The 26,668-nt window shown below is 40.4% G+C and overlaps 4 protein-coding genes across 7 annotated transcripts in view; 2 read left to right on the forward strand and 2 right to left on the reverse strand.

Moving 5' to 3' along the window:
- Positions 1-8,494, forward strand: part of LOC128886104 (neuroligin-4, Y-linked) — a 266,124-nt gene extending 257,630 nt beyond the window's left edge. The window contains exons 8-11 of the mRNA XM_054140678.1: positions 3,340-3,491; positions 3,643-3,755; positions 5,425-5,555; positions 5,720-8,494. Of these exons, the coding sequence (XP_053996653.1) occupies positions 3,340-3,491; positions 3,643-3,755; positions 5,425-5,555; positions 5,720-6,295 (972 nt within the window). The 3' untranslated portion in view covers positions 6,296-8,494. The remainder of the gene's footprint in view (positions 1-3,339; positions 3,492-3,642; positions 3,756-5,424; positions 5,556-5,719) is intronic.
- Positions 8,495-10,382: 1,888 nt separating this feature from the next.
- LOC128886110 (ras-related protein Rab6) lies at positions 10,383-20,135 on the reverse strand. Of its 2 annotated transcripts, none has more exons than XM_054140699.1 (6): positions 19,907-20,135; positions 18,971-19,029; positions 18,041-18,200; positions 17,758-17,963; positions 17,607-17,673; positions 10,383-14,920 (listed from the first exon to the last, which is right to left on the reverse strand). In XM_054140699.1, exons 1-6 carry the CDS (start codon positions 19,974-19,976, stop codon positions 14,847-14,849), a joined length of 636 nt encoding a protein of 211 aa, XP_053996674.1. In that variant the 5' UTR covers positions 19,977-20,135; the 3' UTR covers positions 10,383-14,846. The 2 variants fall into 2 exon arrangements, with proteins under 2 accessions (XP_053996674.1, XP_053996675.1); XM_054140700.1 differs by lacking the exon at positions 10,383-14,920 and adding an exon at positions 15,935-17,186.
- Positions 20,136-20,482: 347 nt separating this feature from the next.
- Positions 20,483-22,757, reverse strand: LOC128886108 (protein FAM8A1). Of its 3 annotated transcripts, none has more exons than XM_054140696.1 (6): positions 22,601-22,757; positions 22,009-22,214; positions 21,757-21,903; positions 21,380-21,500; positions 21,193-21,307; positions 20,483-21,134 (listed from the first exon to the last, which is right to left on the reverse strand). In XM_054140696.1, exons 2-6 carry the CDS (start codon positions 22,208-22,210, stop codon positions 20,796-20,798), a joined length of 924 nt encoding a protein of 307 aa, XP_053996671.1. In that variant the 5' UTR covers positions 22,211-22,214; positions 22,601-22,757; the 3' UTR covers positions 20,483-20,795. The 3 variants fall into 3 exon arrangements, with proteins under 3 accessions (XP_053996671.1, XP_053996672.1, XP_053996673.1); XM_054140697.1 differs by lacking the exon at positions 22,601-22,757 and adding an exon at positions 22,459-22,600; XM_054140698.1 differs by lacking the exon at positions 22,601-22,757 and adding an exon at positions 22,440-22,566.
- Positions 22,758-23,229: 472 nt separating this feature from the next.
- The window catches only part of LOC128886106 (beta-arrestin-2), a 39,952-nt gene continuing 36,513 nt past the window's right edge, over positions 23,230-26,668 (forward strand). Inside the window, exon 1 of the mRNA XM_054140682.1 lies at positions 23,230-23,478. The gene's annotated coding sequence lies outside the window, so the exon portion shown is untranslated. The remainder of the gene's footprint in view (positions 23,479-26,668) is intronic.

Below are 26,668 nucleotides of genomic sequence, written 5' to 3' on the forward strand. Positions count from 1 at the left end.
CATCCGAGAACATCCGCGGGATCCATGCTTCGACAGGAGTTGGAGAGCTGGCAACTTCTGTCCGAAGCTTCGAGTAATTCTCCAGCGAGACCCGAGAATGTTCTACCAATGGCGTAAATCCCATTTTGAAACGTAAACCCTCATTCTTCGCTGCGAGATGTTCTCGGACGGCTGCGGGTGTATTGGCGTCAGGAAATTCGATGTATCGATTGCACCTAGCTGGGTACCAGAATTGGCACGAAAAGGACCAGAGACTTGGAGGACGAGAGAGCGAGAGAGAGAGAGAGAGCAAGTTCGTTTATTACATGGTATGAGGCGAAGTCCCTTAAGAGCATTTAGCTGGAAATACAAAGTACACCCAGAATGCAGAGCATGTGGGTACAGAAGCTGAATGCAGAGGAAATGTCTGATAAATGCATTGTAAAAGTTGTAAAAGAACACAAGATTGGAAAAGGGAAATTGTAATGCAAGGTAGGAATAAACAAGCCAATTTGACTAAATTGGATTGATTTCTTAGCTTCAAGGTAGTGTGAGGACTCGATAACCCAGACTTAACATACTCATATGGAAAAAAAAAACTTAACTACCACTCTATCTAGATACAATGCCACAGAGCTTGGAGAGCACAGAGTCCTTTACGCTATCCAACATTACACGTCCCAACATCTAGCTTCAGGGAGCCAGAAAGATCCCAGTGGGAGGCACGATTCGTGGCCAGGGTCGGGAACGGGACGCTAACAACGGCGATTCGTAATTAAAACGGACGAAGAAACACGGACTGGCGAGCGAAGATGGAAACTGCAAGGTAAATAGAGGGACCGACGCAGCGTTTCGGGGTATAATTAAGCAGTCGGCTTGCGAAAGCGCGAGGAAAGAGAATGTAAAATTATTTAATAACATGAAACGTCCGCGGGAAAAGCAACCCAGGAAAAAGGGGGATACATGAGCAAAGCGTGGACGTGGCAGTTTGCGCGCAGCGTTTCGAGATTATGTGAAAACAAAGAGAGGAACACGCGCGACGAAAAGGTCGAGGTGACAGGACGCGATTCAATTTGTCCTCGCGGATTGCCAAGTCGTGAAACCGTTGGACGTAGAACGTTTCTGCTCGTTGATCGATCTCGATCTTCGTCAGGGGAGGAAAGTTCCTCGAGAGAATCTGCGAACTGGTCGCGAAGTTGGACGTAGTTTGCCAAGTATGTGGGACGTCAGTCCCGTGGAAGAGGAGCGTGACGTAAGATCACTTGGGGACAGCGACGTCTTCGGGGGAGACTTCTCAGTTACGTACGCCATCGAGAAAAATGTGCATGTAACTGGTACTGAGGGATTTCCAAGCTGAACATTCTAGGAAGCAAAATGTAAGCGAGGTGAAGTAGTAATAGCGTCCAGATTTTAAGATACGGGGTCTCAAAGTACTCTATCTTGTCGAATTTCCAACTTTAGATCTTACTCAAGATCGCTACGATTTCTCCCCATCGTCTGATTTCTTTATTCCAGCACTATTTGTCGTTTCTTCGTCCAAGAAAAACGAAGTGAATCAAAATGGAGAGAAAGTACGTGCTTAAATTATAAGAGTACCAGAGCAATGCAATGCTCAATTTCTTCTTACGAACGGCACGTCCCGAGTTCCCTATTCCATTTTGGCAGAGACCACGAAACCAAGCAGAAGCAGCTGATGCATTGGAGTGCACCGTGGTAGGTGATTCTCAAAAGAGGTTGAAGACTTACACAGGGGATCGATAAGGGAAATATTAGGGAGGAAACGTTGCAACCACAAAAGATGCAGGTCTCCATTACCGGCGTGCTCAAAGGGAACATTGCAGCCTCCGAGTCTCAATCTTGGTGGGACGAATAGGCTCTCTGTCTCTCCCTCTATCTCGCCCCCCTGCCTGTCTGTCTCCGTCTTCCTCGTTAGAGGCATCTGAAGATACGTTCGCGATATTTGATCGTGGGGAAACCACTGTAGAGAGAGAGAGAGAGCGAAGCAACACTGAACCCTGTTCTCCTTTGTAAATTGAAAACTTGCAAACCATGGGAAGGGAAGCATTCTAAAGGGAATTATTCGATACCTTCGACCCTTCGCGAAACTTTCATTAATGGGATCTTTGCAGTAGCAATTGCAACGTTGCAACACTGCATTCAGCGCATTCTTCGGCTCAGCCACCGAGAATCAGCTTTCAACGTAATCCTTTGAAGCCACGTGTAGCATATTTGCAGGTTTCTCTGTTCCGAGGAAGTTATTCCATTCTTCTGGTATGTGTTTGTTATTTGTAAACATTTCATCTAACGCTTTAAATAAAAGTAAACTTTATTCCATTTCGATTCATTTATATTTATCAACAGAGATATATTCCTGTGGTTGTCTTTGTTTTTTTCAATAAAATATAATTACAATGCTACATTGCAATGACGAAATCATGCATTGTCCCCACAGTCGAGCAAATGAATATTAATGGAGTTTCACTATTCAAACTTTTGTCGAGAAAAAAGATAAATATTAATTTCCTTTCCATGTTCGAAATGCCGTCGAGAGAAAAAAAGAACAATAATTTAATTTCACTGTTCAAAATTCGACCATGACATGTTGAAAAAGGAACGAGCCCGAGACCTACTTATTAAAAATATTGTTTACGAAATGTAGGGTAATACCGTGAGAATGTCGCGAATTTTCAATTCTCCTCAGTAAAGGAGACGTCCAGGGGCACCAAAATGACGTCTCGGTCCTTCAATAATCGTTCGTTTAGATTCCCGCGGTCAAGTCGAACGACGAAAGGACCTAGAGTAATCTGGAAACCTAGGGACGAGCACATATCGTGCCTCGCTCGTCTTGCTCTTTCCTCCCTTCAATATCTCCGTGCCGACGGGAAAGCTTTTCTCCCGTTTAAAATACGAGCGACGTCCCGCGTCGTTAAAATGCCATCAATACTGCAGTCAGCCCTGCCTTTGTGAATATCCGTTGTTTCTTCGAAAGGCATAAAAACAAAAATTATACTCGGACATTTCACTGGAGAAATTGAGAGGCTCTGTCGGTGGGACTCGATGATTCCGAGATTATCCTTAAAGCATTTCCCTTAGAAACGTCAGGAGTGAAAATTTACATACAGTCAGTCCCATAAATATCCGTACGTTGTATGTCTATTAAAGGAATCTGTCTGTTGTTTGAAAATATCAAACCTATCATTTAATTTATACCGATTTCTTTAATAGACATAGAAGGTCACGATTGTGTTTCATTACAGATACCGAGAGAAAAGGCTTTGAACTTATATAATTCTTCTAATTGATGTTTAATTTTGAGTTTAATCTCGAGGAAATTCTTTTGAAAGAGTATTTCATTTACAGAAGCCAGGCTGCATCCATGGCGAGGACCTGCCATACTTTTTCGGAGCGCCCATCGTGGGCGGCCTCTCCCATTGGCCGAAGAACTACACCAAAGCTGAGATCGCCCTTTCAGAGAGCGTGATACTTTACTTGACGAACTTCGTGCGCACGGGGTGAGTCCTTGGAAAATTCAAACTCTAAGAACTCACCCTTCACGCTGCATTGCAAATAATTTCTGTAGAGGCGATAAACTACTGTACCATTGCAAACTAAGAAGTGTCGCCCTCGGTAATAAAAAAAAGTAACCTCTTTGTTCTCTGGCAGGAATCCAAACGAAGGCACGCCAGACCTAGGTCCGATGGGACCAGAGCGAACCAAGTTCAAGAATATCGGCTGGGTCGCTTACGAGGCCGTGCACAAGAAATACCTGAGCATAGGTGAGTGACGAGGAAAGACTACGAACTTTGGAATTAGTTACGGGCAAACTGAGGCAGCTACGAGCTCTAAGATTATCCGAGTTCAAGACTATCAGCGCTCGTTAAATTCTTACGCCAATACCGAAGTAAAAGGAAGTACTAATAGAAAAATAAATTGCGGTCCGAAAGAGCACTCGACTTACAAATTAAGGGATAACAAATTTCGAACTTCTATCAGATTCCAAAGAAAACATTTCCGGACTTCAACTCTCAATACCTATCCAATTACTGTGAATTTTATTCTGAAATAAACGAAAAAATTCACGTAGCATCTACCCAAGTACACTAATCACCACAAACAGTGTCTCTTCGATATCTGTTTTGTCAATTCGCCTGAGAAAATTCCAATCGTTGCCCACATTCAAACAAAGGAAACGTCTACAAAGAAGGACCTGGAAATTCCAAGGATAAAGGAAGGTAAAAATAGTGATGGTCCATTTTAGGGAGTGGAAGCTCCTCGTTTCCTCTCGTGGAACGTTTTGAACCGGAAACGGAAATTATTTAATCCGATTACGTCCCAAAGTGAGTATAATGAATCTAATTCCCGGGGGGGCGCTTCCACGCACTTTGCACATGTAACTAAGAGGATCAGCGAAGATTTATTTGCATAATTCTCGTTCCCGGGGTGAAATGAGAGTGGCAGTTCGTCAGGAGCAAACCTGGCAGTCCCGCGGGAGTTCACTTGTGCTGCGAGACTCGCGGAGCCTCTTCAAATTGCGTCGCTGACTTTGAAATGAAAAGCCAACGTCACCTGCGTCCCCTTCGACTCTCGTGCTGCTCGACGAGAGTCTATTTTTATCGTCGGGATATACAAGAAAATCTGCCGCGGAAAGCGACGAACCTGGCGGAATACATTTTCTATCCAATATATGACTTTGTGCGTCTTGCGTGGCATAATAAAGCAGGGTATCATTATTCTCTTTTCGCTGGAGATCGTGATTTATGAGGGGATATATTCAGATATCGGGGAGAAGAGGAAACTTAATAACGCGATATTTAGATACACGTGTTCCATTGATAAATAACAGTAAAAAAACGGAAGTGAAACGAATAAATATTTCTAGTCTCGCAACAGAATTCATTTTACTTTGACACGTGTATTATTAAGGACGACTCGAATCCATTTAACACGAAACCTACCATGATCAAGATATCTCAGTTCGTCGTCGCTCAGAGGCAATCGCTCTTTTGAGTATTTTCTACAACTGGCCGGTGCGCTTAACTGCGACAAGGAACTCGAAATGACGAACAGAATAACGGTAGGGCGCAAAGTTCGATTCACGCTCGAGTGCAGCGCGGCTCAAACTATGCGGGCATCATAGCCGCAAGTAGAAAAGTCTCAGCAAAGCCAACCCCGAGGGTTAACAGCGCACCCTACCCCTCGGAGCAGGCTTCCTCGCCCAGCGATTCTGCAGTTTGGAACTTTGGGGCGCACTGACTAACGAACCCGCCTTCTGTACGAGATTACCGCGCGACAATAATTAATTACTCCGCCGCTAATACGGAAAGGGCACCCGTGAAGGCTGTAAAAGCCTTTCCAGGCCACCGTGCCAGCGGGTTGTTCGAAGTTTGATATTTCTTTTACTTACCTCTTCCGTGGCCACCGCTGACAAAGCATTCGTGTTTGCAGAGCTCAAATCGAAGCTGAAGAACCACTACAGGGCGCACAGACTCTCGTTTTGGCTGAACCTGGTCCCAGACCTGCACAAACCTGGCTCGGACGACGTACCTAGGTCGCATCATCTTCTGGACACTGAGCAGGTACATCTACAAGCGATAGGCATGGCTATTTTAACGCATTGTTCACCGACAATTTTTTCGTAATTTTTGTACTACTGAACTACTGAGTGATAGAAACTTAAGTTCTCATACTTACATTCATATCTATCCTTCCAAGTCAACTGACTGCTTTCTTTCGCCTACAGGTGCCTCCAAGATTCATCCAGAGGATACCAACGACAACCAGGGTGACGACAGTGGAGGCAACGCTGGCGGAGAAGACAGTGAACGTCACCACTGCCTCACCTAGCGAGGTAGCTTACGAAGACTCCACAGCACAGCCTGAGGACGGGTTCGCAGCTTACTCCACAGCCCTCAGCGTAACGATAGCGATAGGCTGCAGCCTGCTGATCCTCAACGTGCTGATATTCGCCGGAGTCTACTATCAACGCGACAAGAGCAGCCAACACAACTGCTCGAAGAAGCGCCAAGAGAACGGACAGATGCCCAACAACATCTGCGGAGACCTGGAGACGAAGACAGCTGAAAGACACCATATTCAGCATATCCCACCGCCAGAGTTTGCCGATCTGCAGAACAACAGCTGCCACGTGCCCATGCCGCCGCCACCCCCGAAGAACACCAAGCCTGGGAAGCCTGGACAGAACCTGATCATCAGTCCCAATCAGCTCCAGCAGGAGAGCATGGCGATGACTGGTACAGGCACTCTTAAAAAGGGACACAATCATCAGCAACAGGTCATGGACGAGCTGAGGGTCTGACTTCAGGAGTACCTTGCGGACGGAGGTGAACAGTTGCGGACGGTTGATAACCTCGAAAGATCGAGCAAGGTGTCCCTCGAATTTATGAACGAATTGTTCGGCTGGGTGTCGGTGATATTCGAGGAGTCGGGAGGCGGGAGCTCGATGTAGATCGATACGGGGATTCACACGGGAGGTGGATGAATGAAGTTGATCTTCGAGATTGAAACTGTGGGAATTGAGAAACGCTTTCTGTTATTTATGATGTCTGATTGTGGGAAATGATTGTCTGTAAAATTGTTGGGAATGGCAGGGTGTCCCAGAAGGTAGTTGGTTACTTCTCAGATGTGATGGATACAAATATATGTATCGATGTTCGTTATATTCGCTTTCATTGTGATTGGTTTATCTTTGGAACGAGTTACAAAAATCCCAAAAACTAGATACATTGGAAACCAAATTGTAATTAGAACTGTAAGTCACTCGGTGTACAGTCCAGACTTTGGAACATCTTTTCCATTAAAAATTATGGGACATTTTCTGGGACATCCTAGCTACATTGTATTTTTTCTCAAGAGCTATCGAGACGTCTTGCAACGTCCATCTTGGCATTATCTTAATTAGACCTGATAAGACAATGAAAGCTAATGTGTTCATCCACGACGAACCTCCAGAATCGTCTACACCCTTGGCGATTCTCAACGATCGAAGATCCTTGAAAATCCTCAAGAATGTGCGATCGATTGCAACGACCCCTCCGTCTTTGAATCGATCCCGAATCCTCTCGCCTAAGAAGCTGAAGTGTACAGTGAACGCGAAACGAACACACATAAATCGATGTCTCCGCGAATGTAATCGTTTCGTACGAAGCGAGAACAAACACAAATCATACGACCAACTGCCGAAAATTGTGTAGTCCTCGATATACGATAGCAAGATGTAAGTAGAACTCTCAGTCTTGAAAGAAAACGCAGAGTTTACCAAAAAGATCATCTCCTAAAGCGTTGAGTCTAACTGTTCGAGGCTACACCTTTTGTAACCCCCTGTGACCCTAATTGTTCCCCGTTTTGCGTTAGAATTCGTGTTGAATTCGAGCTGAACACGTGTTCCTCGGCTATCCCCAATAAACGACCATAAATGATGAGGTGGAACCGAAGACGTCGAGTTTGCCTCGACGTAAAGGGGTAGTTTTGTGGATGATAGTCATTCGGATGTCTGACAATGAGAGAAGAAATCCGTGTATTGTATGGAGAAATGAAGATTTGTTTTAAATTAAGAGGAATGTTTTACCTTGAATCAGTAAAATATCACTATTTATTTCATGAGAATTACTGTGACTTAAAGGAGGAGTTTCTCCAAAATGTCTGAATTTTAATTATTCGTTCTTCAATTTACTGGTTTTCTTTTAAGAATATTATTGGAGGCCTCAATTAAAAGTCGAGACAAAATCATCTCTTCTGTAAAAGAAAAAATCTTTACTGCGACTTCGTTCACCTATGCATTCGATTCTTCGACTCCTCAGATGTCAGACCCCTGAAACAAAGCACCCCTTCGTCACTGACGATACTTCCAGCGGGAATTTGTTAAAATTCTGACAAAATTGAAACCATCGCCAATTGGATCCATGGTAATCAAGTTTATCGAACATTTGCAGACGCTGGAAGTGACGTCTATCCCGTAAAGCTGCTCAATGAAAACACGGAAGAGACGAATAAATCAAATCGCTCGAAGAACGGCAATTCCGCGATCTCGAATCGACTAGCACCGCGAAGGGGTTCATTTTTTTACTGAGAAATGGAGGAGAGAGCCACCTATGAAACTAAACAACAGCATACTGCCATATGATTGGAAGAGACACTTTAGCTGAATATTCGCTGCCACGATAGCGATCGATTTGCTGCGAGAAATCGCTGTTCAAGAAGATGTTGATGCGAAAGTGAAACTGAACGAACCCGTTGTTTTTCGTAAGAATTTTTTTAGGGTGATACCTGTTGGGCGAACAAGGACTCTTCATCGACGAGAGCGAGTTTAGACTGTAAATAATAAATAATTAAATTTAGTGGTTCGTCGAGTCGCTGATATTGTTGTGCCGAATGAAAAGAATAACGGGGAATACGATTGTAGCTGTACGAGGAATGGGATGGCGTGTGACAGCGTAGAAGCACTGGACGTAATTTTAAATTTGTATATAATTGACATTACAATAAACTATGTAAACAATTACTATCATCCACGCCGTTTATCAAAGACTTCTGTGAAAATTGGTCACTTCGTCGAGGTGAGTATACAGTAAAAATTATAAGAACATTTTTACGAAACTCTTTTATATAATTACTTATTATTCTCGCGTGCGGTGTTCTTCTAAAATTCGTCCAATCTTCGTTATTGATTTTACTCTCCTTGAGAGCTTATCTCGTCCGCCTCATTTTCCCATGCCTCTGAAACTTGCCTTGTAATACTTTCTCCCCGCAATATTTAAAAGATTATTTATTTTACCGTCACGATATTATCGAGTTAGAAGAGAATGCTTCCCCGCACAGATAAGAGCCTTATGAAAATCTTGATTGAACGAAGTAGGGTAGAGAGTTTGTCAAAGGATCCAGGTAAGTGGGTTATAAATAGCAATACTGCGTTTCATCCGGTTAAATAAAACGTATTTATACTCCACATAATAGTACAGTACGTGAATTTATACTCTGGTAATACATTGCATTCCATACTTTCTCGGAATTGCTTCCGATACGAGCATTTAGATTAGGCACTGTGTCTAGTCTCTCAAGGGAGTAGAATAAGACCGTAACTGGTCAGACCAAGAATTAAAATGAGATCAATCGATAAATATCAACGTGCAATAGACACATTTGATTCCTTTGTATATTAAACTCTCTTTGATACATCATAACAAGCATTTGATTAATAAATAATGCAAAGTTTTTTAATAGAGATTATTCCCCAGACGTATCTTATCCTTTCTCTCTCGATCTAACGCCCATTTAATTGCAATCCCAGTCTACTTTTCGAATTGTACTCTCGACAGGATAAAACCTCGTTAATTTGGATCCCATTAGTCTCAACATTCTCACTCCAATTAATCCAAACTAGCGGAGCTTCCTATCGCTGGACTCTCGTCCTACGGTAATCTCCTCTCAGAACGATAAAACTTCATCAATGAAGATTTTGTTAATTCCGAACCTGCATTTCACTCGGACGATCTCTCCTCCCAATTAATATACGGATTAGCGGGATTTCCCAGTATTTTCCTTCCCAGCGATCTGTTTTTAATACGACGAAAACCCTCGTCGACCCGGATCACCTTTAATCTGCATTTCCGTTTACCCTGAAATACTCGAATTAATCCAGCCTTTAGCAAATTAAATTTCATTCTACACAAACAAGTATTCTGTGAGTAATCGTAACTAGCAATTACAGAAATAACGCAAGATAAAATAATTCTTTATATTTGCAACGTGATAAATTGTAGACTTGAAAGGTTGGATTAACGTTATCCCTCGTAATTTTCATCGCCAATATTCCTTAAACTTACCCAATTGTTCCTTCCACTCGACTCCTCCGATACCATGCACCGTGGGAAAAGTTTGAGACGAAAAGCCCCGAATTGACGTGTTCCAGTTTCGATTGGAATTACGGCCGAAATAAGAGGAATTGGAAGGTGAAACGATCGTGCTCGTGGAACTTCTCGCTGCCGTTTGTTTCGGTGACTTTAACGATTGGTTCGTCGAATTTTTCGAGAAGTTCGACGCCACGAATTGCTGGAGAGGTCGATTCTGGCTCAACTTTCAAACTTGGAAGAATTTCGGTCGCCCTTCGACTACTAATTAGAGCTGGGATTATTCCTGTGAACTAATGTTCGAATATTTTATAGATAATGGAATATTAAAATTAAAAAATTCCCAGCTCAATCTATAATTTCAATAATCTTAAAAAAATGACTGGGAGCTTGCTTTCGATTTTAAGCTTCTATGTATCGAGGCAAAAACAAAATCATGTTACCATTCAAGGTCACCCCCCTCTATGGCAGATACAGAAAATCGCGACGATGACCTTCAATGGCCAATTGATTTTGCTTTAACTGAAAGAAAAAGGACTGTAATGTTCATTTTCAATTATATTTCTGCAAGATCTCGTTCGATGACGTTTAAACAAAAGCGTACATTATTTCCTATTTTATATAATGTATCGGAAACTTAAAGCCTTGACGTTTAACCCTTCTAGCCTCGAGTTCTCCAAGAACGTATAAAAAGTATCAAGAATTTCGATCTTCTATTTCTTTGTCAAGTTTCATTCGGCGTATCAGGCGTGTAATATCGACTCTAAAGAAAAGTGACACTCGAGCTGGTTTAGAAATGATTAGCCGCAAAGCAACGTCGAGGCTCCAAGGGTTAACCTTACAATTAATGAATATCGCACCCTACTGCTACGTTAAGTTTGACAATTTAATTGCAAAGAGACGATACAGCGAATACCTCTATTCAACTAAGAAACATCGGCTACAATAACTTCGACCGCGAAACGCGGCTGGCTTGCAAATTACATTCACAAGAATTTTTCATTTTGAAATGCTAGAAATCATCGTCGCTATCGTACTATTAATCGCCGTTAACCCCTTCGCTGCAAAGGACGACCGCGGAATATAATCGAGTTTGAATAGAATAACGACCTACCTAGAACGATCAAACAAAAATTACGCTGTCGAGATATATTTTATCACAATGACTATCGAGCCAATTTTATACAAATTCCCCCGTATTTTCCCATAATAAGTCGAATTAAGTCAACTACCCCTCGACCCGTGGAACATTTGCGGTCAACACAAACTATTAATCTCGACACACTTTTAGGAATGTTCAACAGAATTAAACACACGAAGAACCAATGGAATGCTGGAATCTACTCAAGAAGTGTTGAATGGAATTTGAAATATATGTACAATCGAATGGGGTGAACCATTATCCCGGTGCCTCGAGGGGTTGAATTTAGACTTAAATTTAAAATCCTACCTAGAACCTCTACCGACGTCTCGAGTTCTCTTGGATCCTCGTCGTAAGCGAAGGGGTTACGCCGCAACGAAATATATCAATCCCACTGCGCCCCGAAAAGCAAGCACCGTGAATCACTGAACGATCGACGCGTCGATCGTTCCGACTAGATCGGCGTACTTCGGTTCGTTCGATTCGCCGCCACGCGGAGGAGACAGCCCCAGCAAATATCTCCTAGGCTGCAACCGGAAGTGTGCCTCTGGCCGTGACGAATGTGACGCTTCCTCTTTAGGCGTGAGTCTTACAATAGGCGAAGATTAAACATTAGCGGTATACCCAGCGTCGGATTAAGTAAAGCTACAAGGATACTGGAATATCTTGAAATAACGTTTTCAAGTGAAATAACGCTAGATTGAAGGAAATTTTGAAGAACTTGCGAAAAACTAACAGAAAATATTAATCAGAAATTAATTGATAAAAAGAGATACTTTCCTATCGAGTGAAAAGTCACCTTAATCCGACCCCGGATTTACCCTCGGTATCGAAAGTCGTAAAAGATCCTATCCTACGTCGAACTACGAGCGTGTTTCCATTCGAGGAGTCGGCGAGTGTCGTCTCCTCCGCTCGCGAGGCCGAAACAAAGGAAAACATACGCCTTGGAACTCTTAATAAATAGTCCTTGAGGCTGCGCATACAAGTGGAGAGGATCTGGACGCCAGAAGTGATACGAGTCCATCGGTCTCAGCTGGTTTAGCCGTTCTTTTGGAACAGAGGCAAGCATTACAACGAATAAAAATAAAAAAAAAATAAACCACCGGATGGGTTCGTTTGCAAACTCTGCGATCTGTGGAGGAAGTATACGCGAGAAGCCAATTTAGAAACATAGATTCATACGTAAAAGATTGATACTGAACACCTTTGTGGACTGGTACCAGCAGGCCTCGAAGATCTTCACACGCGGCGACACATTACGGTGCGAATCGACGCTAAATGACACGTTATGCACAGCGGCTGGCGCTAGAGAGACAGTTTAACTCTTTGCAGCAGGCTGGTTAACACATCTAGAACATTTTCATTAGAATCATTCATTAGCTTGCATCAACAATTACTTCTATAATATTCGCCAACAATCATCAGATTAATCAATAATCGTAAAGTATATTTAAAATCTGCAGACACGAATCAATAATTTGTAATCTTTCAAATTAGAATTAATAAAATATGTTCGACACTGGCGTGCACGAGAGGTCTGAATAAAAATGTAAACCTCGTGCGGCAAAGAGTTAACGTTCGGAAAACGGTGCTAGGGCACGTAGAGTTCGCGTTTAAGCACGGATTAATGAGTAACAACGCGCGACTTGTTCTCCTTCTTTTTATCGTTATCTTCGGTGTTTCTCCGAAAAAAAAGCCTTATCACATCAACGTACAACGACGACACTAGGGAAACCTGCGTCCGGTTCTCAACAGACTGCGCAGCTTTCCCAACCTCGCGTTTACCTCCCTTCGGACGCGTCTACTGTTTCACTAACTTCTAATTAGCAGGTGCGAAATTGGCCCGCGTCGTGTGTGGCTCTCTGGAAACGCGAAATTCCAATCCAACCCCCAAACCGCTCTCTGCCCTCTTTGTTTCATCCCCCAAAAATGTCGTTCCTCGTTGCATCTTGATCGGTATAATAAGTTCGTTCGATTAATTAGATACTGGCGCGCTAGAAGCGTTCAGTCTCAACGATGAAACACATAAACGGTGTTTCCCGACGCACTTTTGCGATCATGGCGTCGCACGTGACACGTTCGTGAATTGCTCGTGAAAGAAGAAGACGCAGCTTTAATTTCCAGATCTGTTGAATGTCGTCCGATGAATTTTATTTTATCTTTCAAAGGAGAACTTTGTCTTGATTTTATTTATCCTGTCGATATCCTGAAAGTTCGCGCGTCTTCTTCTTCTTCTTCAATTTACAAACGGATCGCGTGTAGGGCTGGGCCTATTCGAATATTTTATTCTAGCGGTTAATAAACTTTGGATATTCAAGTATTCTAATTATATTCGACGAATATTCGGATGCAGAAGGATTTGCCAAACAGTCCCAGCCCCGATCGCGTGTCGAGGGTCGCTCGCTTATTACCAAGAAATATCGAAAAACGTCTATAAAGATTGTGTAATTACGATTACATTATAAACCTCGAACAATTCGCCGGCGAACAGACTCGCCAATAAACGCACTCTACGAATTACAATAATCCCACGACCGATTGTTGACTACGGTCGCTGAATCGTTCGATTCCTCGACTATCGGTGCTAAGAAATCGTTTTACTTTCAGTCGTTTTCCTCGTGATCTCGTGTGCGCCTAAGACTCGTCTTTTAAGCATCTCGGTGTATGTTGTTGTGCGTGTCGGATAAGATCCCGCTTTCTCGATGATCGCGATCAAAGTGAAACGACGATCGGATGAGCGCTTATAGGTAAAATGGGCCATCGAACAGGGATGGACATGATTTTTTTACTCCAAGAAAGATTACCAGTAACAAACACGGGATGAAGCAAGGGACTTTCTACTTGTTGCTTGTTGATTAAGGATTTCGAATAAAATGATATTTCGAATAAATACTCGTTTGTTTCATCGAATAAGACACTGTGTGATACTCTAATGTTTGAGAGACAGATATTTGGAGTGAATTCGAGTAATTCAAGTAAAATTTTGTCCATCTCTGTCGACGACTTCCGGGGCCGAGTATCCGGAGAGATTTGGAAAGGTAAACTGGTCTAAACGCGATTCGCAGTATCGAAAAATCGTGATATGTACGAGTCGTGGAAAGCTGTTATGTATTGCTTCGATCGTCTGACAACGCGTACAATGGTTGTATACGAGTTTACGGAAGAACCACCCCTTTGGGCCTCTCAGAGATTAAAACTGGCCTGGCTCACTTAACTTTCAGAGGCCTCCACACCAAACTGATCATAAGAATATATGAATATCGTATCTATCTTTTTCGTGTGAAGTCCTTGAAAGTGTGAGATCCAGGCCCACCATACAAGTCTGACCCTATCGTCGTGAGCTACCAGAGATGGGCTGAATTTAATTTGGATAATTGTTCAATCGAATGCAACGTTCCACTCGACTAATATTGAATTTGTTCATTTTTCTATTCAGGCGTGAATGTTACCCATCTCTGTCTGCGACGCAGTCGGTTGCAGAGGTCAACGCCAGTTTCCGGTTCACGGAACGGCGCGAAAGGAAGTTCTTTGTCCCTCTTTTCGTTGAAGAGTGATCGCGGATTACACGACAACGTAACGCGCACTATATAACCACGCGAAGCTGTCCTCGGAGTAACATGAATTAGCAACGAATCTCGCTAGTAACGACTTAAATGATTAGGGCAGAAGTATTTGGGTAAGAACGGTGTTCAATGAAACGTTTCGGCACGCCCTCGTCGCGCGAACGTTAACGGGGCCACGATGTAGACATCAGAAGAAGCCAGGCATCTTGTTAAATAGGTATGTGGATGAATTGTTTGGTTCGTGTCTGAATGTCACAAAGGCGCTAGCATTATTTAGCTGCACACTGATAAACCACCTCCCTAGCAAATGCAGCCGCTCTCTCCCTCGGTCTCGGAGCCGTTCTGCATCGGTGATTGATTCTGCAAGTCGACAGCTGCTTTCGTGTGTTAAGGCGTTATCACAGTAAGTGGGCGGCGTGTAAATTTGATTTTCTCTTTCTTTTTTTCATGGGGTTACAATCGAGTTACAATCGTGTCTCTAGCATTCACTTGTCTCTCGTCGAATGGGATTTACCATTAACCTTCTCACTGCTGAGTTGGCCACGCGTAGGATAAACTTCGATACCGAATCTTGAAATTTATTTGATACTCATACACTTACGAATACATTTAAAATGAAAGGGGTAGAAAATTTTACAAAATTGTCCACAGAAGCCAGCAAATTTATACATTTAGCCTTTGACTTGTGTGTTTAGAGTAATGTGTACACTATTGTTGAATATTGTTACAGCAGTTAAAAGGCTAATACCACGATGGAAATTTTGGATGATCTTAAAAATACTTGATGCAAAGAACGTTAGGCCTTGAGATCGATACTGTGAATATCAATTATTATTCCTTGCATTCAGGCAGCATAATGAGCGTATAACCGTACGATTGAAACGTCATTACAAATTGTTTGAAATACAGACGATTTGGCTCTTAAATGTTAATCATAAAATTAGTCCCATTGGGTTCGAGTCATCAAACCGTTTCTGGCCCGACAATTCAATATGGCGTCGCTAATTTTAAGGATTTCCTTCGCTTTAGCGATTCCAAAGTGATTCATTCGGAACGGAAAGGGTGAAACATGTATATATTTTTTTTCGAAGCTAGAATAGCTGTAATTAAAAAGCATATAAAATTTAAATATTTCAAAAATGGGACGGAGCATTCCCTAATATTAATTGTAGTGAAATTTACAACCGCGAAGCACCTTAATTGAAATTACACATCGAATGCTGTCTTTGGTGTCCTTACGATAGATATTGTATACGTACAAATTCTACTTAGAATATTACGCGGGTAAAAGTAACTCTCGCGACAACCTCGAAAGAAAATAAGAAGGAGAAATGGTCAGAAAAATTGTGATCCGTAAGAAATCAATATAAAAGAAAAAAAAATAATAATAATGCTATTTTAGGTGTTTTATATAAATTAAAATATTACAATAATTATTAACAAAAATGTCATAATATTAGGTATAATAGCATTCTGCCTATCCATATCCCAATTTTAAATTTAATATGTACAAATCCGATTTTGTCAGTAACTTTTTGTTAATTACTTTCTCTATCTATTCGTATTTTCATTCTTCATGTATATAAACAAGTCTAATTCGGTTGAAAATGTATAATACTTCACCGGAAAATGCAATATGTTAATTTATGCAACGGTCGTTCCAAAACGAGGAAAACCTCTTTGCGTGAGCAATGTATTCTTAAAAATGATATTCGTAAAAGATGAGATAACGTTAGCTGCTAGTTTTGCACCATTGAAATTCTTTTCTTAAGACTTTTTCTCTTTTGTATTTGTTTATACTACGCACACAGCTACGCGTTGCGTGTAAATTCTCGTCTCTTCTACGTCAGATTCATTTTTTTTTTCCGAGTGGATGCACGAACTATACGAAACTCTTATTGCTGACAATTGCGATCAGTTCGAATCAACGAACAATTACATCAGACTAAATTTTTGACTGCATTTACGCAACACGTAATTAATTTTGCGGTCTTTGCTGTCGATTTAATCCTCGTTGCGACTTATATATACATAAGTGCACCATATCATGCAACGGCAACACTGATCATGCACACGACTAGTATTTCGTTGATGTTCTTTTTTTTTCAGAATGCAAAACATACAAAGATTCATTACTTAACATTAAACTTATAATAAGTACACGCGGCAAACAAAATATTGATTAAATAATTTATTTTTCGATTTAAAAAAAAAGGGGGCAAATATCGATGGGGCTATCGAAGTATGACAATTATCACTCATTGATACGTTAAAAAAAGCAAGTAGCTTTGATGGGGAATTCGAAAGTTTGAACAAATCGGAGTATGTTGATGCTATGACGTTCTAACACACACGAACACGTTATTGTGTAAAAGCAGTCTGCTTAAGCTACCGTGTGATACTTATAGTTTCATGAACAAAGAATTATAGATGTTCGATACAGTGCTATTACTTTCCACACTTGAAATTGTGAAAAGGACCCAGACTGAACGTCACCGTCCTACCGTCGAGAGTTTAATTTATAAATTTAAATTAAATCAGTGTCTTGTCTACCGTTAGGCTGATCGGTGGTTTAACATGCACAACTGCTCTCCGATGCTTTCAGTTCAATTGGTGTATCCTTGAGAACTACTTCTTGCACTACAGGTTTAGCAACATATTAAGGAAAACACAAAAATAGAACAGAAACAACTGAAATGGTTAATAATGTTAAATAATAATATCAAAAAATAATATATTTGAAACGATGTTTAAAAGATGGGCAACAGTGATGAAAGACTTCTTAAAAGATGCGTGAAAATATATAAAAAAATATACTGCATTATCCTGAAATTTAAGGACGTCTCGCGGAAGATCCTGTAAACTAAGTGATTATAATAAACTCAAATGAGACAACAACAAAAATGAATATTGTTAAATTTAAGATCTTGTAATAAACGTAATAATCGAGGACATGGGATATGCTTCTTATCGCTATGTTCGAAGAACGAAAAATTCCTGAAATACGATTATGTAATTGTATCATGCGAGTGTGTACGTTACGCTTTACGGAAAGGATACTGTCTTCCGGAGGCTTATTTTCGGTGGAATCCATGCCTGGTAGAGCTGCTGCTACTCTTCTAAAGAGCTGAAATATAAATAAAATACACCTCATATTTTATAATAACTGGCTGGTATAACACAAGTTCAATTTAATAGTACAAGAACTTACCTGTTTTACATTGTACCCAGCTTTAGCACTTGTTTCAATAGACATTACATTCAGTTCTTTAGCTTTTCGTTCGCCCTCTTCCGTTGAAACTTGTCTTTTATCACTCAGGTCTGTTTTATTACCCACTAGCATAATAATTACATCCCTTCCCCTCTCAGCCCTCACATCATCAATCCACCTTGATGTTTGGTGAAACGAGTTTGCATCTGGGCAAATAGTTTGCTTGAGCCAATGCATAAAATTAGATGTGTTATGTTCGACTTCCACTACAAACTGTACTTACTGGTAATATCATATACAACAACAGCAACTGTAGAATCTCTGATATAACTAGGTATCAAAGATCTAAACCGTTCTTGGCCTGCAGTGTCCCAAAGCTGTAATCTTACAGTCCTATCCTCCAAATACATAGTTTTACTTAAAAAATCTATACCTATTGTTGCCTGCAACAAATAACAATTGTGCCTAGCTATTATTTTGTGCACAACACTGTTTGTCTATTAGATAAAGTCAATATCCTGGTGTCCCTACTGTTCTTACTACAAGCCTTTACTCCTAGAGGTAACAATATCTCTTATTGATCTTTCGAAATAAAAACAAATCCAGAAATTTAGGAAGCAGGATTTTATTCATGTTGGTAAATTCAATTAATTTATACAGGAGATAAAACGACTTTCAAGGTTTGCTATATACTTTTAAGGTGATTGGAAAGTATGCTACTAGAATATAGATGATCTCAGAAGTTATGAGTGTTGGTTGCCCATAAATGGAACAATCATAGAGCTAAGTGTTCATGGAAGAATGATTTTCTATGAAGAAAGAAACTATGAATGTATCAATATTAATTTATCTTCCGCACCACTGTGCTCATAGTATAAAGTTTGAGAATAATTCAAGCATTAATTATAAAGCATAAATAATTAACACTTTTTATAGTCTTATCAAAATTCAACAACAATGAGATACACATCCTTCATATTGAAACAATACTTATAAAGTATTGTAAAGTAGCACATGACTATGTGAATACATTAAACCAGTATGGCATTGTTCTTCCAATAAATTATGTAACATTTAGCTACAATGGTAAAAATTCACATTTTTCTTGATAGCATAGATGTATAATTATACTTGTCATCATTATAAACATTGGCTAGGTGTACATGTGTAAATTATAATACACATATATACCGTGAAACCATTAGTTTCATACCTGATACGTGTTGTCAAAGCTGTCATACATAAACCGTGTGATAAGAGACGTTTTTCCAACTGCAACATCAAATCACACGATTAATGTGAAAAGTTGGCTATGTTATTAATATACTTAAAAATTCAGAAATAAAAGCATCAAATTCTTTTGGAGTTGGAATTCTTTTTTTAAAAGGAAAACAGACACACTTAGATCTAGGTATATCAAAATTGAGGAAAAATGAAGGATATTTAGAATGCAGGAACTACAAGAACAGATTACGAATTTAGTATTTTATTCTTGAACTTAAGTTTAACAAAGTTTGTAATTTTGCTCTGGTTTAGTGTACTATACTTCCCAAAATCGATAAAATTATTAATTTTTGAAGCAGTAGAACCGACAACAATACGATCGAAGCCCAAATGCTCGTCCGTAAGAACCAACAAAAAGACAAAATAAACGTCGCAACACAATGTAAATGAAGCAAAAACGAATCATAGTCGACTGATGTCTAGACCGTTAGATATTGGTGTGTTATGTTTCGGAGTTGAGGAGGTCAAATCATGCGAATTCGAGATGCAGAGGCGGTTGCATGCACAGTATCGAGTCAATTTCTGTTTATTTTCCAAGTTATCGAGGATTTACGAAAGGAAACAAACGAAGCTTTGACTTATTGATGTTTTCAACTCGAAGAGGTTCATTTTACAAAGGTCTGACTGTAACGTTAATGTTGAATACAACGTTCCAAAGGTAACAAACAAGAACGACGCCGAATTCGATCGCTACGATTATGTTGTAAAGCAGCCAGAAATATTGATTTATAACCTAGAATAGTCAGAAGGATTCGCAGGAAATTCTCGTTCACGGTGGACGAGAAATCATTGACAAGGAAAAACAGTCAGGTGCATCGGCAATATTGATCGAAAATCAACGGAAGTATGCGCGGAAAATACTCACCGCTCTGTTCACCGAGAAAGACAAGCTTAAATTTACGCATCGGGCTTCCAAAATCACCCGAAGACGACATTTTCTCCGTATATCGAAACTACAACACGATAACTTAACAGTAATAAGCACACTGGAACAACTTATTCGATGCGACGAGTCATAAACTTTCGCGAGAAATCATTTAACTTGACAGATCGCGAAGCCACTCCTTCCTTTAATCGCGAGGCAGCCACGTTTAACTGGGAAGTGACGTCATTGGTTAGTTGCCAATCTTGTTAGTTTCCATGTATGTCCACCATGAACTTCTAGATGGCGTTAGTAGTATCAAAAATTTCATAAATGCAAGCCGTTAAATTCTGTAGTTCAAATTTCAATTTCGGCTTAACCAAGAACTGACACAGTCGTTCGTTTCTTTCGTTTAGTGTTTATTTGAAACTTTGTGCTAAATAAGGACTCAGGTTAACGAAAAGAGGTAACTAACTCTTAATACGTTATTTTTTCGATAAGAAATACGATCAGAGTTACATTTGCATACTGAAATACTATTTTAATAGTGAATGTCAAGAGTGGTATAAATTAAGATCCTTCTTGAGACTAAATTATAAAATATTTTATTAGTAACTGCGGTAGTTGAAATCTGTACACTTTGTGCAGATATTAAAGCAAGTGTCCCTCCTTAAATAGCTTGTAAATATTTGTTTTCAAGATTTTACATACTCTTTTACATTATTACATTATTAGTACACATACAAATCATCTTTCACCTTAGAAAAATACTTCGCGACGTTGCTATGTTTGGTTTATACATTTATGTACATATTACATTTGCCCTCACACACATACAGCATATACAAGTTAGATATATTTTATGTTTCTCTGACTCTTTTGGAACGTACATTTACTGCTGATGGAGTCTGTTATTATTTAAGTTTCTGTGAGGATCTTCAACCACAATAGAGTCACAAAGTAAATCGTAAACAGTTCTGTTAAATCTAAAGAAAAATAGACCAAAACATACGGGGAATAAAAATGTTAAGATCATATTTTTCACTATAGATCGCCCAAGCGCAAGCGGTAATCCTAAATCTGTTCCTGGCGACACAAGCACGACGTCGGGATCGTTAGGTCTATCGACGGGCGTGACGTTGCGACACTGTACGACTCGCAAACCCATCATAGATTTTCCAGGTGTTGCACCACCCACACGTCCATTTACACCATACTGTAGCCAGATTGCCTAAAAGATTTCTCGATTAAGGTAATAGTTAGACAAATTTGAACAATACTGTGCTTACCTCGAGGATGCACACTATCACACGATTAATCAATTCCAACACTAACATTCCGTACGTCATGTCTAAAGCCATTTTATAATCAATTCGCAAGTTCATTCGCAAATCATCTATATCTCTGAAAAGAAATAAAATGGGAATGTAGATAAATGCTAAAAGCAGAAACATATAGTCTACAGAATTTACATACATGAAATCAAAAACATCAATGGCGACGAAAACAATAGAAAACTTCAATAGAAAAAACATTGTCAAATCTATAAACTCTGCTGCAAATCGTTTCCATATTGGTGGTATACGATATTCAAGACCTGAAAGAATTCTTTCCTCAAATTTCAATATATACCATTAGCCTTACACCAAATGATAATGATGAAAAATGTACGTTTCAAAAATACTGTATTTAGAAAACAATAGTATCACTATTAAAGGACATATATAAAATAATTCTGTACCAGAAAGATAATTATATAAAATGCAGTATTTTTGTATCATAAGCACATATAGTACTAGCTGAACCTCTGTTGGAATGTGATGAAGTCAGGAGTTATCGTTATGACCTTCTACCTTCAGCTCCAGGAGGTTGGAATGGAGGTCCTATAGGGTCTTGAGCCCTTCTTTGTCTTAGTGGGTCATTCTGTTGATCATTTGTGCCAATTATTAATCTTTGTGTACTTGCTACGTTTGGTGTTTGAGGTAGGAATGGTGGAACACCTATAATTATTCTATTTTATAGAATAATTTTGTTACGATCAAGAATATATTGTGAACCATTTATAAATTACATGTAGTTCACAAAAGGTAGTGTTATAATCGTACCAGATGCTGGATTTACTATTTGACCAGACATTAAATAATATGGAAACATTGCAGCCACACTCTGCCAAGCGTATGCTTCATATAGCCATTTCTCTAGTTCTTTAAAATATTCCGTACGTTCTTCTGCAGCTGTCATTTTCGGCTGGTCTTTATTTTCCCTGGATTTATCCTCTGTTGTGTCCTCATTTTTGTCATCCGCCATTTTTCTGTTTTTGAACATTTTGCAAAATGTAAATATTGTGAACTTGTTGATATAGAATTTCTATTTTTAAAGAGCATTTTTATTAGATCGTAGCAAAGCTGGATAAGATATATCTTTCAAACAATGAACAGTAAGTAGGTTATCGTATTGTTAAGTAGAACGCAACAGAGTTAAATCCAACATTATTATATTATCACAGAATGTTTAAAATGATATTTGGAATTACTACATTATTGGCAAACACTGACATCCACTGTTAGAATAGTCATTTAAATCATTAAGCTTGAAATTTTGCTCAATTCTTTTTTACAGCACGGACTAGCCCTTTGAAAAAGTTTATAACTCGTACACTTAGTGTATACTACACTAAGGAATCACCGATAGACGCACCGATTTTCTTCAGCGTTTAAAACGCGAGACGAATTTAACCAGGAAAAATACAGACTTGCTCGATCATGAACTTCGACTCGAAACACGTAGTACGCACGATAAGGAAAGATTCGAACGTAAACAAAAAATTACTGCTTACTGGCTATACTGAGAAGCCATAACAAAAAGCCCTAGTGCCTATAGCACGTTCCACGAGACAAGTGGATGTAAACAAAACCACGTGACTAAAGCAGAGATATGGCATGTAACTATTTTATGAATCCACACAAACTCTTCCAAGTAATGTTTCACAATGAAGAATGAAGAATGAAGAGGAAACCTTGTAAAAATAAGTCTTACTGAAGAAAGTTATTCAAAGTGTTTTCGATGTTTCTGAAAGTGTACTAGTATAGTGTAGTGTTTCTGAAAATTGTGATCGCGTTCAAGATTACGTGTGTTCTGTGTTTATGGAATGAAATACGTCGAGGATAATTTGGTAATATTATGATTTTTTGCGATCGCGATACGTTCCTGGGTAAGCGCCATGGCGCCAATGAGAAGCGCCAATGGGAACAAGCTCTGTTTTCATCCAGTTTCGTCGCCCGATGGGACGTACTATAGCGTTTCCTAACCAAGAGGCGGCAGTTCGCATTGTGGCGCTACCTTCTCAGGACATGACGTACTCGGTGGGCATTCGCGCAGTAATCACAGTCAGTGTACGTTTCTGACGAGTCGCTCCTTTGTACTTTTCGCGTTTACGAAATAAATACGAGCAAAGCGACGAGTGTCGTGAACCGGCGTGTTCGCGGCAAGTACCTGTGCGCGTCCGTGGGCGTCACGAGTGACAGTTTGCTCTAATTCTTGAATAGGGTGTGGGCCACGACGCCAGAAAACATTAGGTAAGATCTTATTACACTGTTCGTTCGACGTTTTCGTTGCTCGTGCTTTCACGAGTGCCATCAAACTTCGAACGATCGTGCCACGAGGTCCCTGGAAAAAAACAGCGTGTGCTCCTTTGCGCTTTTTACACGCGAAAATTGTACAGTCACTGTGTTCCCTCGTTTGCACGCGTCAATTCACGATGGAATGTCGCGCTCGAATTCCGGGAACACGGGCGATGCGTTCCGCTCAAAAATCGAATCTCCCTCTTTCGCCGTCACTTGTAAACAATCGCCTAACGCGGTGTTTGTTTTCAATTGCCGCGAAACGGAGACTAGCCGCACATTGTGCCAACCCAGTATTCTGTCATAATTACAACGCGCATTGTCGCGACGATTTACAATTGTTTACAAAACGTTGCGCTCCAATTCATCCTGGGCTCAATGTGCGCCCAGCCTGACAATCGCGAATTTCGCCGACGGCGAGTCGTAAGCGAGATCTACAAGTACGATGACAAACATCGAACTCTACGTTGCAATACGAAAATTTAGGTTAAGTATTTATCAGCTTTCAAAACATCCTTCGCGTGTCTTGCTTTCTCGACTACTTGTCGCGTTGCGAGCACACGTTTGAGAATGTCAAATCGGAGTACCCCAAATTGTTTATTAAGAATAGACATCCCATCGAGCTTTGTCCCTTCAATGTTTCGTTTTTCCTTTTATTTCTGTTATTGTGACGTTTGTGCAAACTTAACCTCTTTGAAGGAAAAATTATTACCCTCGGAACGACCAAGAATACGAAATAAGTACCGAGAATTGTTCGTTTAAAAAGAATTTTTTGCTGGAAGTTGATTACAATATATCTATTTATCACGTAGAGTTTTGACGTCGTAAGTTAACTAGTTTGTCTACAGCTATTTGTTTTGTTAGTCGACGCCAAGTGCGCTTTGCGATTTTTAAAACGGATAAGAATATCCAACAAAGAATTTGTTTAAAGACTACTGTGAGTCAACTTTATCGAAAACACGAGTATACGAGTACAATGGTTTCTAAGAAGGTAGTGAAGTGATTGAAGATTTGCTTCGTTCTGGTCGACCGTCAACATCTTCAACAGATGAACATATCGATAAAGTGAAGGAAATGGCGACGAAAAATCGCCGTACAAGCTTACGAGAGATGTCTCAGGATTTGAACATGTCTCGTGAAAACGTTCCACCATTTTAGTTGGTTTTGGGCATGAGACGCGTCGCGGCACGTCTCATTCCAAAGGAGATGAATTTTCTTCAAAAAGAGCACTGAGGAAAATAAAGGTACCAAGGGACAAAAGGCTAACTGTTCCAAGCCTTTTGGTCTTGATCTTTTCATTATTTCTTTCAGCAAAATACTTAACGCTACAAAACTACGAAAAGTAGAACTCTAAAGATTCTGAATAATCAGAGTTCTATTGTCCGGTGTATGTATTTGTAACGAGCTACAACAATAAAAAAAAAAAAAGAAACAATGTAATGGTACCCATCGCATAGGGGTTCGCAAAATTTTAATCCAACTCTGTCCGAAACTGTTATAATAGTTTAAGCGCGTCCATTGATGTACCCCCACAATCGATCCAAGCACAATTATAGAAAAGTAATTCATGATTCACGTGCTCGCCGAGAGAAGAACAAAAAGGTTGCGTACAATCGAGATCGACACATGTATCCGACGTGCAACGAACCGTGGATGCGTCATATTTTCAAGGGAAGTCGCTACTTGAACCAAAGTATTACCGATTACCGATCGCTCGAATCAATCCCCAATCGAAACGAATGTAGAGACTCTGACCAATGGATCGATCCGTTTTTGGGCACCGAAACACCGTCCAGCAAAAAATGTCCCACGCGTGGAGAGCAGAAGAAAAAATGAAGAGGACAAGACGAATAGCAACGTGAAAAACGTGCTCACGGTAGAACGAATACGAATAAAAGCCTAGGCCTTTGGCCAAATCGGCGAAGGTGAATGGCCACGATCCGCGCGCAGTCCCATTCACGCGTTAAAGGCGCCTCGGTACGTTTTCGGAACCGGTTGCACGAAATCCATGGGAAAATGGCCGAGCACCGTGGGAGCCAGGATATGCACGTGTGTGCGTGTCGGTGCGTGCTTCTTACGTGGTTTTTCTCTCGGACGGCTACTTCGTTCCCTTAATTTGACGTGGTCGAACGCGGACGTAACGACAACGAAACGCCGTTGTACACTGCGTCGCATACTAATTCTGCCGGGACGAATTAAATGCGACTCTACACGCGAAACGTTTCCGGTTCCGTCGCCTCGTCGATATTTCGATGGCCACGTTGCGAAACGCCGCTGCGTCGGTTGCCTTTGTTTCTACATTATCATTATCGACAATACGAGCTTGGCAGTGACGTAATCGACGATCCGAAGCTAATCTTTCTCGAGGAATCTCGTCACAAAAAAAAAATATATAGAACTGTATTTTTAAATCTTGAAAGAAAAAATCTTATTATTTTTACTCTATGTTCCGCAATAATTCTGTTTATTCCCCTGGTAGCTGCATTTCCGTTTACTTTAACTGGTCAGAGAGAGTGGGGATACCCCGTGATAACGCAGATTGCCCCGTCATCGTATTACACCGGCAGTGTTATCGAGATTACGCGTCTTCTAATCCCGTTTGCGCGTTCAAACATAAATAGATACCGATTAGTCGCAAAACTCTACGCGATGACTCGAGTCACGACTTGCTCGATCCGTCATGATTTACTGCTTTGTTTAGTCCCAAAGGAGTTTACTCGAAAAAATTTTTATTACGACGACACAGTGAGTTGAAAGCTCCAAAAAATTATCCGTGACGTTTGCACTGCGTTTTTAATACCGAAACATTAGTTTGATCTAATTTTTGGTTGCGAAACACAGCGACTGGGACACCGATACGCGTGCAACACCGCTTTGGAGTTCGGTCAGGCGCGCTTTAATTCCCCAAGCTGTTGCTCGAGCTAAAGAAACATGGATAATGGCAGGAATGACTTTGTTGCTTCGATAAAATTTTACCTCAAATAAATTACCATAAGCAACCGATAGATTTGATATTTTATCGTTATTCGCACTTGGTTCATTTATTGCATTTCGAATTCAATCACGTTCGTCGCACACGGACGAAACGTTGGCCCCCGTGCAACCGAGCTCTCTGTCGCGTATCGGCAGTTATTTTCGATCATCG

The sequence above is a fragment of the Hylaeus anthracinus genome, unplaced genomic scaffold (assembly GCF_026225885.1).
Source record: "Hylaeus anthracinus isolate JK02 unplaced genomic scaffold, UHH_iyHylAnth1.0_haploid 11982, whole genome shotgun sequence".
In the NCBI taxonomy this organism is placed as follows: Eukaryota; Metazoa; Arthropoda; class Insecta; order Hymenoptera; family Colletidae; genus Hylaeus; species Hylaeus anthracinus.

Coding starts and splice junctions, on each gene's coding strand:
- LOC128886108 (XM_054140696.1), bottom strand. CDS start 22,210: ATGGCGGATGACAAAAATGAGGACACAACAGAGGATAAATCCAGGGAA. Junction 21,501..21,756: donor CCAACCTCCTGGAGCTGAAG/GTAGAAGGTCAT, acceptor GAATTCTTTCAG/GTCTTGAATATCGTATACCA. Junction 21,308..21,379: donor ATTGATGTTTTTGATTTCAT/GTATGTAAATTC, acceptor ATTTCTTTTCAG/AGATATAGATGATTTGCGAA.
- LOC128886110 (XM_054140699.1), bottom strand. CDS start 19,976: ATGTCGTCTTCGGGTGATTTTGGAAGCCCGATGCGTAAATTTAAGCTT. Junction 19,030..19,906: donor CTTTCTCGGTGAACAGAGCG/GTGAGTATTTTC, acceptor TTGATGTTGCAG/TTGGAAAAACGTCTCTTATC. Junction 14,921..17,606: donor AAATAAGCCTCCGGAAGACA/GTATCCTTTCCG, acceptor ACACGAAAGCAG/CTGTCGACTTGCAGAATCAA.